We start from the raw sequence: 16,624 nt of genomic DNA, 5'->3' as shown, positions 1-16,624 counted from the left end.
TGGCATTTCCTCTCCTTATAGCCTACTGTAGCAAAGTAATCCCTAAGAAGTAGCTATATCTGACTTCAGAAGCATTGAAAATTTATAAATTCTTTACTAAGAACTTTTTGAAAACACCAAGGAAAGACTACTTAGTACACACAGCACCATTCTAAATACCCTCCAGACCTCTCCTCCTGGCCATAGTTTCAGCTGTCAGGGCAGAACCTCCAATCTCTACTTTCTTGAAAATTCTTCCAAATTTTTCTCTCCCCCCGCCCCCCACACACAGCAGTTCTCCATCTTCAGATAAACTTATTATTACGGAAGCTGATTCATTATTCTCAATCATTACTCTGTGCTGGGGCAATGCAAACAAAGACATATTATCAAGGAGAGTCTGCAGTATACTGAAGGTCTATGAGGTTTCTTCTCTTTACTGCTGGAAACATAGCACCACTCCATCCCACCCCAGCCCCTGGCCATTCTCTTCTACATTCCTCTCCAATGTCCCTGAGGACAGCATTGCCCACTGCATGGGATTTTGTGCACCAAAGTGTCTTCTAATGAACTTCGACGCTGAGAAGTTTTGGTCTAAAGGGAAAGCAAATCAACCTCAAAAGTCAACTGCCTTCCTTATCCTTTATTCAAACTTGCTATTTGGTTTTATTCTCTGCAAACTTCCATGAAAACCCTGTTCTCAACTCTTTTGGAAACCTTCATTAATATAACTCTTGACTATAAATTGCTCCTGCACTGAAGTAATCCATCTATTTTTGAACCTTCAAAATGTACCCCACCATATTTTCACAGAAAACCCACTGCATAAAATGCTTTCCTCCTTCCAGTTGACTTGTGCTTATAAACCTGACATATGAGCCCACAACTTTGTACCAGGCTCCCTACTCGAAATCAAGAGCTGCCCAATCAATATTCTGCCACTGAAATAGAGAACGTTGTGGCTTTGAGGCCACACACAAGGTTGGCTACTGCTGCTCTCACTTAATCCCCATAACTTCTCAGGAAGATGGTCATGTTTGGTAGTATGGACGTGGTTGTAGTAAGATTTAATATTTACTTCATAGCTGTATGTTTTCATTACTTTTAAAATATTTCATTTTGTTTGTAATAATCCTGATTGGTAGAGACTTTTGCCAATTTAAAGATAAAAAGAAATAGTTTTAGAAAAGTAAAGTAACCTGAGTAGTGGTAAAGTATAGTTGATTTACAATGATGTGTTAGTTTCAGGTGTACAGCAAAGTGATTCAGATAATATGTGTGTGTAAACATATATGTATATTCTTTTACAAAGTCGCTTCCATTATAGGTTATTACAAGATATTGAATATAGTTCCCTATGCTATACAGTAGGTCCTTGTTGTTTATCTATTTTATATATAGTAGTTTGTGCCTGTTAATCCAAACTCCCAATTTATCCCTTTCCCTTCCCTCCCCTTTAGCAACCATAAGTTTGTTTTCTGTGTTTCTGAGTCTATTTCTGTTTTGTAAATAAGTTCATTTGTATCATTTTTTAGATTCCACATATAAGTGATATATGATATTTGTCCTTCTCGGTCTGACTTACTTCACTTAGTATGATAATCTCTAGGTCCATCCATGTTGCTGCAAATGGCATTATTTTGACTCAAGTTCTTCTGACAAAACAAAGTTGCTCTAACTTTCATGTTACTAATCAATTAACACCTACTGAATAATACTGTAGTTTGGAAATGACACAATTTTTGCCAGAAAATATTCTTATTTATTCATTTAGTCTTTCACTCTGCTTTGAGAGTCCTCAATTGTAAAAGTAAAAAAAAACCATTCTTCTCAGAAAGAGAGAAGCATTGCAGATTCTTAACAGAGATACATTTTTCCTCCTGGATTTCTAAAATTTTTAAATAACAAACATTTTTTTTAAGTTTTTAATTAAAATTTATAAAATAAAAAAATTAAAATAAAAAAATTAAGTATAGATTATCCATACTTTATAGTACAGAAAAAGAAAAAAATTCCAATAAAGTTCAACACTGAGAAAAACTCTTAGTAAATTCTGAATATGAGAGAAGTTTCTTGATCTAATTAATGGTATCTATTGAAAAAAAAAAAAAAACTAAAGCCAGCAACCTACTGAACTTAGAAGTGTACCCATCAAAGTCAGAAACAAGATGAAACACCAGCTATCACTACTTCTACTCAGCATTATCCTGTGAATCCTTGCCATTGTAATAAGAAAAAAAGAGTTGTAACAATTGTAAAAGAAGAAAAAATTTGCTTCTTTGCTCATTGACATCTACACAGAAAATCTAAAAGAGTAAATAAATAAAATACAAAGAATTGCAGGAGAGTTCAGCAATACTGCAGGTTTAAAACCAATATACTGAATTCAATGTACTACTATATAATAACTAATTAGAAAATGGAATAGGAAACAACACCTTGTATAATACTTGCAGAGCTACAAAGTAATTAGGAATAAATCTAACAGAACACTCTAAAGACATTTTTATAGAAAATTACAAAACAAAGAAAATCTGAAATCTCATATAAGATGTTAGCTGCCCCTCAACTGATCTCTAGGTTCAATGCAATGTCAATAAAAATCCCCAAAATATTGATAGGGAAGAACAAAGATAACTTTCAGTGAAAACAACAAGGTGAAGAGCCTTGTCTTGGGGCATTCTATGTTCACTACAAATTATAATAATTAAGGTACTGTGGTCATAAGGCAGAAATTTTTTAGACAAATGAAAGACAATAAAAAGTCTAGTATAAACACATTGATATATAGAAACTTGACATATGGCAGAGATAAGATGATCTATTCAATAAAAGAAGCTAGGCTAACTGCTTATCTATACAGAAAGCAAAAAGTGTCTCTTTTTATTTATTTTTTTTTTTATTTTTTTTTTTAACATCTTTATTGGGGTATAATTACTTTACAATGGTGTGTTAGTTTCTGCTCTATAACAAAGTGAATCAGTTATACATATACATATGTTCCCATATCTCCTCCCTCTTGCGTCTCCCTCCCTCCCACCCTCCCTATCCCACCCCTCCAGGCTGTCACAGAGCACCGAGCCAATATCCCTGTGCCATGCGGCTGCTTCCCACTAGCTATCTACCTTACTACGTTTGTTAGTGTGTATATGTCCATGACTCTCTCTCGCCCCGTCACAGCTCACCCTCTTTTTTTATATACAAAAATAAATTCCACATGGAATATTAAACCTTTTGGAAAAAAATACAGAAGAATATCTTCTTTACTTTGGCAAAGGGAAGCTATCTTAAGCAAAATACAGAAAGTAGAAAGCTTGAATAAAAGTATTGATATGTTTGACTACATTAAAATTAAAACTTTAAAAAAATAAAATATAAACAAAGTGAAAAGAGAAGTCAGAGACTTTGAGAATATATTTGTAATCCATTTAATCAATGAAGATTAGCACCCAGAATATATACAAAACTCCTACAAATGACAAAGATTATCCTTGACTAAACTTTAGTCAGGATCCTCTGAGCCCTGTTCTCAACTAGACCTCATTCATGGGCTTCTTTGCCCCTCCTTCCAGAGTCCAGTTGTAGCAAGAATCCTGCTAAGTCAATTTAGTAAGAATCCCCATATTCTTGATATCTGATCATCTTGGCCTGCCTTTAGCAAGAATGCTGTCAAGTTGGTTTAACAAGGATCCCTCTTACTCTTGATGTCTCCTCTTAGTAATTCTCTATCCACTGACACCCTCACTCTGCTTGTTAGCCATAAATCCTCAGCTGTCTTTGCTATATTCCGAGTTGAGCCCCATCTCTCTACTCTACTGTAATAGAGTTGACCCCTATCTCTATAATCTTGAATAAAGTCTTCCTTGCCATTTTAACAAGACTCAGAATACATTTTCTTTCATACAAATCAATAAGAAAAAAGATAAGCAACTCAACTAAAAATCTGTGACATAGATGAACAGGAAACACAAAAGTAAAATGGCCAATAAGCATATGAAGAGATGCTCAACTTCACTAGTAATCAGAAACATACAAAGGTTAATCACAGAAAGATACCGTTCCAAATTCATTAAATAAGCAATAGATTTTTTGAAGTCTAAAATTTCCAACAATTGCTAAAGAGGTGGAGAAAATGTGAATTGTGCTGCTGCTGAGAGTGTAAATAAGCATAACAGTTTAGAGAGCAACTTGTTGTTCTTCAATAAAATTACATATGTGTGTACTGTATGACCCATTTCTTACAAGTCTAGCTATGTACCCCAACCTTTCTCACAGAGTTTCTGTGAGACAGTTAAACACGAGTGCCTTAAGGCATCCATAGTATACAACAATAAATTATTTTCTTTTCTGTGCACTTTTCCATACGTATGTTTTGCCTCCATAAAAATGTTTTCATTTAGAGAAGAAGTAATCATCTTTCCTCCTCCCCTCCTTCTTCCAGAGTTCTCTTTCCAACTGCTTCATTTCTGTTAATCACACTATAATTTTTTCTGAAACACAGGCTCATGCACTCATTTTCGGTCTTTCCATCCCAGAAGACCAACTCTTGCCAAGACAGGCCAATACTATCTGGATCTCTTATCAAATATGTCTTTCTTTTTTTCCCACCAACATCAAACAGATCTTCTGTTTTCTCTCTCACTCTGCATTTTGTAAATCAAGTTGGAAACCAAGCAGTTTTTGGCATCTTATCCTGATAAGTCATAAAAGGTTTCTGTCCACTATGAGTAGTACTCTTTTTGAGTGAATTTTTAATGATTCTTTGGCAAACAGTATGTGGGACAGAAACCAGTCAGGATTTCTCTGGCAATTTCTAGGGAGGTTGAGAAGACTTCTCTGGGAATGTCTCACTTTTGAATGCCTTTTCTTTCTTTTTTTTACTTTAAGATATTCATTATTTAACAGAAATTAAATTGTGTGTGTGGTCCATTTACAAAGGCAAAAGAAAACCCTAAAACTCTAAAAGTTATACCCAGAACTCAAAATTTCATAACATTTTAATTATGTTTGCATACAAATGGTTAAAATTATAAACTCTACAAAAAGTATTAACCGTATAAATGTTTATGAGTAACTAAAATATTCCCTTTTCATTTGGATATCATAGCAGTCCCTGACTGAGACCCTTAAGCAACTGTTTGTCCTTCAAATAGATTAAATAGTACAGATTTGGGTACATTTCAAAGCACTTTCACGTACTGTACATTACCTTATTCGATTCTCCCAGCTGACCTAAGAGTCGGTAGTACAGACTCTTTCTCTATGAATTTGCTGTGTCAATGGTGATGCTACCAGCCTCCCTGTGTGAAAACAGGGATGTCTTAGCTGGCCAAATGACTGGCTAATTTAAGGAACAACAGATAACCCTAAATCCTTCCTTACACTTGGTATCAACTAAAATGTTTCTGCCAAATTTACGTATTTGGTGCTTTTTTTTTAAAATTAATTAATTTATTTATTTTTGGCTGTGTTGGGTCTTCGTTTCTGTGCGAGGGCTTTCTCTAGTTGCGGCAAGTGGGGGCCACTCTTCATCGCAGTGCGCGGGCCTCTCACTATCGCGGCCTGTCTTGTTGCGGAGCACAGGCTCCAGACGCGCAAGCTCAGTAATTGTGGCTCACGGGCCTAGTTGCTCCGCGGCACGTGGGATCCTCCCAGACCAGGGCTCGAACCCGTGTCCCCTGCATTGACAGGCAGATTCTCAACCACTGTGCCACCAGGGAAGCCCCAAATTTACGTATTTGGGACATGGTCTTATCTGGAAGAGCAAACGTGGTACTTAATGGATAGCTCCCCTTTCTGGCAAGTTGCTCTGGTTGACATTCCGAACCTCTCCACTTTAGTTCTGATTTAATTTAGATTGCAGGTACCATCTCTAGTCACGTGACTTGATTCACTGGTGCTCTATCTCATCTTTCAAATTATCATTTTTACATTTTGTATCACTAAATTTTTCATCTTTAGAATTTATCTGTATAAAATGTCTGTATCCAGATTTAAAAAGTTAACAGCACTAACTACAACTTTTAACTCAATTTTAAAAGATTTTATGCAGCCCAATTATTTCAATAACACGACAATCAAATATCCTCCCTGCATAATTAAGGTGCCATTACTTTCATGTCCTTTCAAATGAACTGAATGTGTCAGAGTATGACAGATACAACTGGATGGATGAGTGTGTAGCTGAACAACTCGGATAGAGAATCTGCAATGCAAAAACTGATAATATCATTCCAGTGGCAAGTTACGTTGGGCTTTAAAGTTTTATTCCAGGGTGAGTAAATGTTTCAAGTTCTCTTAGTCTGACAGAAGTCAGTGGCAACCTTGCAGGCATTTGCATTCGGAAAGTTTTCTTTACTACCAAACAGCCTTCAAGTTTTAAAAATCAAACTTTAATTTCTAGAAAAGGCACTCAAATGTTTTAAAGGGTAAATAATAAAGATGAGAAAGCATGGAATTCTATATGTTTTTATCCTTTCATTGTGGTACTCTATCCCACTGAAAAAAATACAAATCAATACAAAAGCCTTTATGGCTTAGTATAAGAAGCCCTCTTCTAAATGATGATCTGCAAATAATTATGCACATAGATTTAAAAGTTAATCCCACAGGAATGAAAAGTGAAGCGATAGGATCTGATGAGATCACTATGATTAAAAATGTAGGAAAGCGAAGAAAAAAATTTGGTGAATGGAAGCGGGAGGGAAATATACATTGATTGTGCACATATAATGTCAGACACATTGTTACATAGTTGGCCTATAGTAAATAATTTTCACAAAAACTTATTAATTTAAGGATTTTTGCTCCTCATTTTACAGATGAGTGAACAAAGACTCAGAGATGTTAACTAACTTTCCCCAAATCATGCAACGTATTTTATTGCCGAGACGTTAACATTGGCCCCATGTAACTCCAAAACCCTTGCTCCCTCCTCCCAGCTGTCCTGCCAAGAAAAGGAGCTTCTGAGAAAGCACCAAGAAAATGGTAGCTAAAATGGCAGGAGAAAAATAGCATCGTGTCACAAAAACTATCTAATGAGTAATTCCAAAAGGGAGGAAGTAAGTTCCAGTAAAAAATCTGCCTTTATATTCCTAGCATTTAGCCAATAATAGGTACTCAGATGTGTGCTAAACTACAGGAATGCCTCAGAAAGGATGAGAATGAGTGTTAAGAATACAGCCTGCTGCCTAGAAAAATCACTTGTATCATTCCAGAGAGAAATTTCAGAGAATAGGTAGTGAATTTCTGAATTACAACAAACATTTCAGGAGATGATGAATAAGAGCAGGGAGCACATAAAAACTAGTCAACAAATGGAAATAATAGGCAGTGTAGTCAGGGTAATGGTTAACCATCCCAGGAGCCAGGAAGCCTGGGCTTAAATCCTAACTTGGTACCCATGTGACCTTGGCTAAGTTACTCAACTTCTCTGTGTATCAGTTTCACATCCTTAAGATGGAGATAGTTACTGTACTCACTTCATACAGTTGTTACTTTGAGCAGTAAATGAGTTAATATATGTAAAGCATTTAAGACAATGTCTGACACATATTCTTATTTCAGTATTAGCTGATGTTTCAAGGAGTTGGACAGTGTAGAGAAGGAGAAGATTTGAGAAATCTTAGGGAGCAGCAGAGTCAGGAAAAAAGAATAGTTTAAGGAAGAACAGACTTTCAATGTTTGTAGACACGGGGAGAAGGAAAGATTCAGGAGAGATAAGTGAAACAGGAAGAGGCCATGGGAAAGATGAGCCCATGTGGAGGAACTGGCCTTAAAAGAAGAGAAAGGATACAAGTTCTGACACAAAAGGGAAGGTAGAGAGCAGATGCACAGAGCACTTTTCAGGAAGTAACAGATGGGGTGAGACAGCAAAGTTCACAGAGATTCCAAATAATCTTTGCAGTCTCCTCCTTAAAGGAAGAAAAGGTTGTAGTGAGAATTTTGTGGAGTAATGAAAAATTTTTTGGAACAGTTATTCTTGAAAATGTGAAAAGGTGTTCACTAAAAATGAATAAAAGTGGACTTAGTAAAGCGTGGGCTAAACTCAGAGCAGATTCAAGTACAAATTTTTATGACTTTCAAAACACACAGACTGCAGCTTGATAAAATAGTCTGTGGGGTGCAAGGAAGCATGGAGATGGATCCAGTGAGAAAACAAATGCCACCAACAACCAAGGTGTACTCAGAATTCCTCCTCATGATTGTGTAGGGCAGTGTTTGCCTCTAACTCAACCAGCTTTTTTGTAAGCATCTGTCAATCAGGACCAATGAAAACCACTTCTTATATAATTTATTACAGATATCGTTTTCAATTTTAACTAATTGTTAGTATAACCCCATAAAAGGAAGTAACTGACTTCTGTTTTTAAATCTTGTGATATTCAAAAACTACCAAATGTAAAACAGGTAGCTAGTGGGGAGCAGCCGCACAGCACAGGGAGATCAGCTCGGTGCTTTGTGATGACCTAGAGGGGTGGGATAGGGAGGGTGGGAGGGAGGCGCAAGAGGGAGGGGATATGGGGATATATGTATGCAAATGGCTGACTCACTTCGTTGTACAACAGAAACTAACACAGTATTGTGAAGCAATTATACTCCAATAGAGATGTATTTAAAAAAATAACTATATGATTTAAAGTAGTGAATAGGTCTTTGGTGAAACATGGCACACTAGACATACATATTTTCCTCTAGTCCCTCCTGAGACTTCCTAAAATTAAAGACTAAAAATGACATAAGTCACAAGGACAGAAAGAACCGAAGACGAGAGCGCTGAGATATTTATTTTGGAGGATGAAAAGAGGAGGATGAGTTCTGACTCCACAGAGGAAGAAAGTCAAAAGAAACGAAGTAATGCAGGGCCCAAAACATCAGAAAAGTTTAGAGAATGGAGGCGGCAACTGCCTCCGAGAGAAAGAGCGGAACTAGAAAAAGGAAATCAGTTGTACATTTATTCAGGGAGCAATAAAACCCCCAGATTATTGCTCCCAAACCAATTCAGCAAGGCAGCCACTCCAAATGATGACTAGAGATTTACCCACTGGGGAAACTGAACCAGAAGAGGCCCTCGATTCAAAGACACAAAGCACTGAAGACAAGGGTATCAAGTCAGATATTCACAGTGCTTCAACCCCTTCCTCTCCCACCCTCCTTCCCAATATGGGCACCATCCTTCCCACCTCTGGGCAAGAATGGAGAAAAACCCATCACGCAAGAGAAAAGAGCAGTAGGCCAGCCCCATACATATACACAGAGCTTCTGATTTGGTTTTTTGGGACTTGAAAAAAGGATGCTTTCCACTTTTGTGTATAATATTTTGGTATATTATACAATACTTCAGTTATGCTATGGAAGGGCAGAAAGTTTGTTCCACCCCACTGATGAATTCTCAGTACTTAGAATAATGCCAAGTGCATATTAGGTACTCAATAAATACTTGAATGAATGAAGTCTTTTTAAAATCTCTTGGACTCTCATGGATACCCCAAGCACCTCAAAGATGTTATCTTTATATTTGTAGAGCATCACTTCCTTTCAGTTATTGACAAAGTAATAACATCACCACACTTCGCAGTTAAATTCCACTTCATTGCACCTCGATTTTAAACATAAAATTCACAATAGTCAGTTTCTAAAAATGGCTGATATTAATTGTTCTTCTATTAGGAAGAATAAGTGGCTCATATCACTTCATATTTAATAACATTCATTCTTAAATGAAAGCACAGGAGGTTTCATTTAGAAAAAGACACTGATTTTGTATTACTGGAGGAATGAGCTAGATGGGCCCTCTAGTGGCCTTGAAGAGCTAAAACTCCCCGAAGTACCTGACATTCCTGAGGAATCAACGTCTATTAAACACAGTCTTTCTGAAGCTGTAGACTCAGGGGGAAAAGACCCACCCGGCTGCAGAGTTACCGCAATGACTTTTCCCTGTGTTTGCGTAGTAGTCAGAGAGAGAAAGGAACACAGCAAGTGTCACAGGGTGAGATGTGAAACATTACTTAGAGGCAATAACGGGGATAACTGGAGAAATGGAATCCTGAGCTCCAGTCTGTCCCTCATAACTGCTTCCTTATTATGCCTCTATCACTGCTACCTTCCCCCCAGAACATGAATGCTCCTACATGCCCGATCTTCCCGGACCGGGGCACGAACCCGTGTCCCCTGCATCTGCAGGTGGACTCTCAACCACTGCGCCACCAGGGAAGCCCCAAAACTATAGTTTTTATATGAGTGAATATAGACAAAATACCAAAGGCAACTCAACTTAAACATTATTGCATTTCTGAGTATTCGGTGATGAACCAAAATTGTCGGGATGAATATTGATAAAGACATCCCTAAGTCATGCATTTTAATTATTCTATAACATTTCTTTTGTTCTTCCTATATTCCAGAAAAACCAAGAATCATGTTGTTTTAATCCAGATTGTCATATAATTTGTGTTCTTTTGATAGCAATGTCAAATTAAACTACTTTTCTTAACTCACTCTTAGATGGTTTCTTATTATCTTCAATTTGGAAAAACTTCACTGTGTCAAAACAGTAAAAACAGGAATCGTCAACAAAATTCTCGGGGCAATGCTTGGGCTTCGAAACAAACCATGAATTTTACACGTCATGTTCAATCATTGTAATGGGGTCACCCAGGTTAAATATATTCTCATCATATAAAATACTAGAAAATATTCTAATTTTAGTATTAAAATCAATATCACTCATATTTCTCTACCTATTGTCTCTTAAAGCAATATCTGGACCCTGATAGCATTTCTTAAATGTCTCTTCTTTCCGTTGTTTTTAATGCGATGTGAAGAGAAAACTGAAAACAACAGTGCGTTGCTCAATTTGTTTAAATCTCTCTTCACTAGAGATTATACCTACAACCAAAACGGCCAGAAAATAGTCCCCAGAGGAAATTAGCATCAGGACTTTTTATGTGGCTCATCAAGGCCTGGTCATGGCTGTCATCCTGGCACACACCTTCTCTACTTCAGGTGGACTTCTCATTCCTAGAAGTAGATTTCAAGACTCCTAGCTTCATTCTGCTCTCTCACTAGACTGGTAGTTTACCCAGGTTTACAATTCCACAGTTGCCTCTGTTCAGAATATTGAAGGTACTGTGCCACTGGTCTCCAGCATTGATGTCAGGAAATCCAACGCCATTCAGCTTCCAGTTCCCTTGTATGGGACCCATCTGATTATTCTCAAAGCTTTTGGAACATTATTTTCCCAGATATTTTCATGGCTGGTTCTTCTCTCTCATTATCCAATTCTCCGCTGACCTCTTAAGGGACCGTTCTTGATAGATCAAAGAAGCCTCCACATGTCACTGCCACATCACCATGTTTTATTTTCATCAAAATAGTTAATGCTACCTGATATTTTCTTGTTTTACTCTTTTCTATATTATCTCTTTCTGCTGAATAAACTATAAGCTTCACAAGAATTTGTTTGCTTCTGAATCCCCAGTGCCTAGGACAGTGAGCAAGTACTCAATAAATGTTTATTAAATAAATGAATGAAAGCCTGTATATTAGCATTACTACCAGAAGCAGAGAAAGAAGGGCCATTTGATTGATATTTCTAAATTATGTAAAACAGGATCACGTCTAGGACCCCATCTTTGCCACGGTGTTTGTGTTTACAGCAAACATGTCTTCTGGCCACTGTGAATCAGAAACCAGGAGTCCTAAAACTTTAAAACTAAAGTCAAACTTCTGAGCAGATCAATTTTATTTGTTCTCAGAAAGCACTGACCATGGGCCAAAATTATCTTCTTCCCTCTACAAAACTTAATATTTATTAAGAGTTAATGTTATCATCTTGATCCTAGCAGAGCAGTGACATAATGAAGGCAATCCAGCAAGGCAAGTGCAAGCTTCCGCATCAGATGGCCTCAGTCCTGATAGAAGCTTCGTCATTAGGAGATGTGTGTCCTTGGGTTTATTTAACCTCTCTAAGCCACAATCTCCTAATTATAAGAGTGCTTGTCTCCTAGGCTACTATGAGAATCAAATGAGATCACTCATCTAAAGTTCTAGGCATAGTCCTTGAACATTTAATAAAGGTTAGCTGTAATTATTAAAGGAAATTATCTATTTGAACATTTACTTATTCTTTGCAAAGTCTTGCCTAAAAGCATCATTCATTATATTGCATGAAATAATTTCCTCTCTTAGCTTAGTGCTCACATAAAACTGCCTTTTCAATCCCTCCTGAGATTTTCCTTAATCGGGTGGGAAGAAGTATAGGACCAATCATATTTTCTTTCCAGAAGGAAACTCAGATCATTTGCGTTAATAACCTCTTCCAAATATCTTTTCTCTGCTTTTGTTTCTTAGCTGACTTCCTTCTGATTTTATTTTTAATTATCATCTTTTATATTGTATTTAACTTTATAGCTTTTGGATCTGTCATTTATGAGCTGAGAGACCCTGGAGAGGTTATTTGGCATCCAAAGTTCCACTTTCTTAATCTGTCAAATGAGACGTGTGTGGACACCCATGACACTAGCATCCCAGTCTCCCTTTTAATGACCACTCTTCTACCGCATCCATATTCCCTTGGGGCCATACAAAGCGCCCAACCCTCTAAGCACTTAGATTAGTCTAGAAGTGGACATCTAATTCAAGCTGGACCAAGGAGACACTCGCCAGAAATTTTGGATTTAGGACTTAAGGAGGCAGGTCAGTTTCCTTCTAGTAGCCGAAATTATAAAACATAAATCCCAGGAGTTGCTAGTGGCTATGTTTCCCGTTTATGAAGGAGCCCGTCCACAGTGAAAAAAGAGAATGACTCTAAGATGCAGAGAGGAGAAGGGAGTGGGAGTCCTAATAATTCTAATGGTTCCAGGGTTGTTGATCTTCCTATAGCTTGGTTATCCCATTAGATAGCCACTATCTTTCCAATAACTTCTCATTTTTGCATACATAATTTGGGTTTGATTTCCAAATAATTCTAATACAAAGAAAATAATCCCTACTTTTAGTTCTAATAGTTCTAATATGTAGTTCTAATATGTAGAAAAGAATCCCTACTTTTAATAGTTGTTATAAAAAGTAAATGAGGGCTTCCCTGGTGGCGCAGTGGTTGAGAGTCCGCCTGCCGATGCAGGGGACGCGGGTTCGTGCCCCGGTCCGGGAAGATCCCACATGCCGCTGAGCGGCTGGGCCCGTGAGCCATGGCCGCTGGGCCTGTGCGTCCGGAGCCTGTGCTCCGCAACGGGAGAGGCCACAACAGTGAGAGGCCCGCGTACCACAAAAAAAAAAAAAAAAAAAAAGTAAATGAGATAAAATAAGTGCTGGCTTATTATCTGGCATATAATACTTGCTCAAGAAATAATACCTATTAACATTATTTAGAAAATGGGAATGAAAATTCTAAATCAATTAATTAATGAACACAATTTTAATAGCTTACAAGTCTTCTTTCAGTTTCAAAATCACCCAAAGGGATTCTTTGGTTTTGTATCTCGAAAGAATTGCAAAATAAGAGAAATGCTCTAAATTAATTTTGCAACATATCATTGTATAAATCTTAGTAATTCTTACATAGTTAAACAATCTTAGAGAATACTAAAGCCTCCAACCCAGCAGCCTACAATTTATTGCTAAACTCGCATATTTGCAGTAAACTGACAGAGGGAAAGTGGACAAAGAAACAAACTTACATTCCACTTATCCCACACATGCAGGAATAAGTCTGATACAATTAAATGTGCAAAATACTGACTGGCTGCATGCACAGCAGTCTTCACATAGAAGGACGCAGTAAAGAGAATTACAATACCTGTAGGGATACCACACTGACGTTATCAAAATGGATGTGTCCATTAGGCTCTGTGACAGCTGGATTTGCATAACATGTCACACCATTGATGGCAGGTAACGTTTTAGGTTGATGAGTTTTTTCTCGAGAAGAACCAAAGTCATCATTTCCAAAGTGGGTATGACCATCCTACAAGAAAAATAAGGGAGGAAAAGGTTATAAGAAGAAACAAAGATGGCTCATACAGGTAAGAAAATAGAGAATGTAATGGTTTTTATTTATAAGAGAAAAATTTTATATCTATTCCGTATGTAGTATAATCTTTTTAGATTTATAAAATTTCTCTTCCTTTAAATGTATCTTCATTTATTAGATTCTCCTGTTTTTGTTTTTTCATGTTAGGGTGCATATACCTTCTTATGTTGATGGATATGAATGGAATACAAATTATGTGCATCTGTTATTGGACATTAAATTGTTAGTATTTACTCCAAATTCTACAATAAGAATCAAGTGTTCCTCTTATACTTATCAATATATTGATCTTTTTCTTTCTCTCCTCACATTCACAAGTCTAATAACTGAACTGTTCACATAATTGTAAGAATAAAATTCCTGCCTTTATTTGCCTATATAAAGTAGCTTTAGTGGGTAAAACATCAAACATTTTAAATAAAGTCCATTTACCTGACCATACGTCTTCAATAACATCTTAAGCGTTCTTTCAAAAAAGAAAAGTATGTAAAATCCACCAAACACGGCAACTGCCTTCTCAACATAGTTGTCAATTTTGGGATTGAATCCAAATGCCTAAGGGAGGAAAAGAAGGCAATTCAGGTAAGACCAAGTAATTTAATTTGATTCAGTAAATAATTTTCACCACAGTCCTAAGTCCATCCTTCACATCCAGTTAATATTGGGGATTTACCTGCCAAAATCATAAAACAAAAACTCTGAAATCTGAGTAATCAAACTGTAAGAGATAGCACTGAAGTCTTATAACCAGAGGAAGTCCTATTAAATAAAACCCCCAGAGTACCTTATAGTTTCCTAGCTATAACACCTTCAGCGATACTTGCCTTGAGAAAGTAAACTTTTATCAATAAAAAAGCAGCACTGATTCCTATATTTATAAGATAATATTAGACATGGGTAATTAAGACAAATGAGACATTGATTATCCACTTTTTCTAAAAGTAATATATTTGCCCATAATTTCCAGAGTCAACTTTTTAAAGCAAATATGGTAGGTCACTTGGATTACTGTTTTCCCAAGAGAGAGCCCCTTGAACTTAGAGGGTCCTAGTAAGTCCTAAAGAGATAAATAAATCGAGGACTGAGCCCCAGAATAAGGAAGAAAAGATATAAGGTACCAGGCACTCACACACACACACATACACACACACTCACAAATGATGAGAATGAAATAATTCATTGTTTAAAGGACACAGGACAAGAGCTGGAGCTTGAAATTATAGAGTCATGATGTTCTAGGCAGACAAGAAATACAAACTTAAAATAAGTAAAATAGCAGGGGAGCATAACATGTGAAAAGCCACAGCTTTATACCATTCCACACATTGTCAATGTCCCCTGTGAACAGCAGTCTAGAATAGAAAATGCCTGGGTTCTTGTTCTACATCTGTCTCTGGGGAGACCTCATGCCACATCTTCTTTTCAGTGACCTCTCCGGACCTATTTACACAGTGCAAAAATGGCATAAAAATACCTACTCTATATAACTAACACGGTGGTTATAAAATAAAATAGCAAAGGGGAAATAATTTTGCCACAAAAGAAATAACTATCATACTTCCCTGGTGGCTCAGTGGTTAAGAATCCGCCTGCCAATGCAGGGGACACGGGTTTGAGCCCTGGTCAGGGAAGATCCCACACGCTGCGGAGCAACTAAGCCCATGCACCACAACTACTGAGCCTGTACTCTAGAGCCCACGTGCCACAACTACTGAAGCCCGCGCACCTAGAGACCGCGCTCCGCAACAAGAGAAGCCACCGCAATGAGAAGCCCGTGCACCGCAATGAAGAGTAGCCCCCGCTCGCTGCAACTAGAGAAAGCCCATGCACCGCAGCCAAGACCCAACACAGCCAAAAATAAAAAGTAAATAAATTTTTTAAAAAAATTTTAAAAAAGAAATAACTATGTAAATTGGGGGTATTATTAAAAAGATAGATTCTCTAGTGTTTACATAATTCTCTGCTCACATCCATAATTCCCTAATTATCACAGAAAGGCAAAAGAACCTCTATAAGTGCTGTTGAAGAAGTTTCTTATTTTCCTAATAGACATTTTAATGTATTATTACATTTTCAATAAAACAGGAAACATCAAAATCATAAATGTACAATCCTCAGTCCACATACCATGTCAGTTTGTTTCATTTAATTTGACTCACCACAAATCAGGTGAGTTAATATATATAATACTATATCAAATATATTACATATAATTTTTAAAATCAGAAAATCTGTTTTGTCATCCTAGCTTTGTTACTAGCTGATTATAAGGCTGTAATCAAGTCATTTAATCCCCTTGGATTTTAGTTTTTTCATCTCTACAATTGAGGCTTTGAAGTAGATGTTCTCCTAGGTCCTTTCTAGATATAATAATAATAAAAAAAACTATGACTTTAAGAAGTTACAGCCCCACTTTCATATATAGCTGCGAAAACTAAAAGGAGCTTTAGTTAATAATTTTCTAAAACTTATGAGCTGAAGGTGATACTGTATGTTTTCCTTTTGTTCAGAGCTTGCCCCTCCATCTTTGTGTGTGCATGAATGGGGAGATACTGTCCACGTGTATATGTGTTTCTCTAGTTGCCCTTTGTGACTCCCTCCTGTTAATATCTC

The 16,624-nt window shown here is 36.9% G+C and overlaps 1 protein-coding gene across 2 annotated transcripts in view; it reads right to left on the bottom strand.

Moving 5' to 3' along the window:
• SLC39A8 (solute carrier family 39 member 8) overlaps positions 1 to 16,624 on the bottom strand; it is a 72,735-nt gene that overhangs the window by 22,873 nt on the left and 33,238 nt on the right. For both annotated transcript variants that reach the window (XM_073805564.1, XM_004318299.4), the window contains exons 5-6: positions 14,444 to 14,566; positions 13,778 to 13,945 (exon numbers count right to left, since the gene is read on the bottom strand). In XM_073805564.1, the coding sequence (XP_073661665.1) occupies positions 13,778 to 13,945; positions 14,444 to 14,566 (291 nt within the window). The remainder of the gene's footprint in view (positions 1 to 13,777; positions 13,946 to 14,443; positions 14,567 to 16,624) is intronic.

Source organism: Tursiops truncatus, chromosome 5, assembly GCF_011762595.2.
Source record: "Tursiops truncatus isolate mTurTru1 chromosome 5, mTurTru1.mat.Y, whole genome shotgun sequence".
Lineage (NCBI taxonomy): Eukaryota > Metazoa > Chordata > Mammalia > Artiodactyla > Delphinidae > Tursiops > Tursiops truncatus.
Note: the sequence above shows the minus strand (reverse complement) of the source record. Positions and strands in the feature narration are given on the sequence as shown.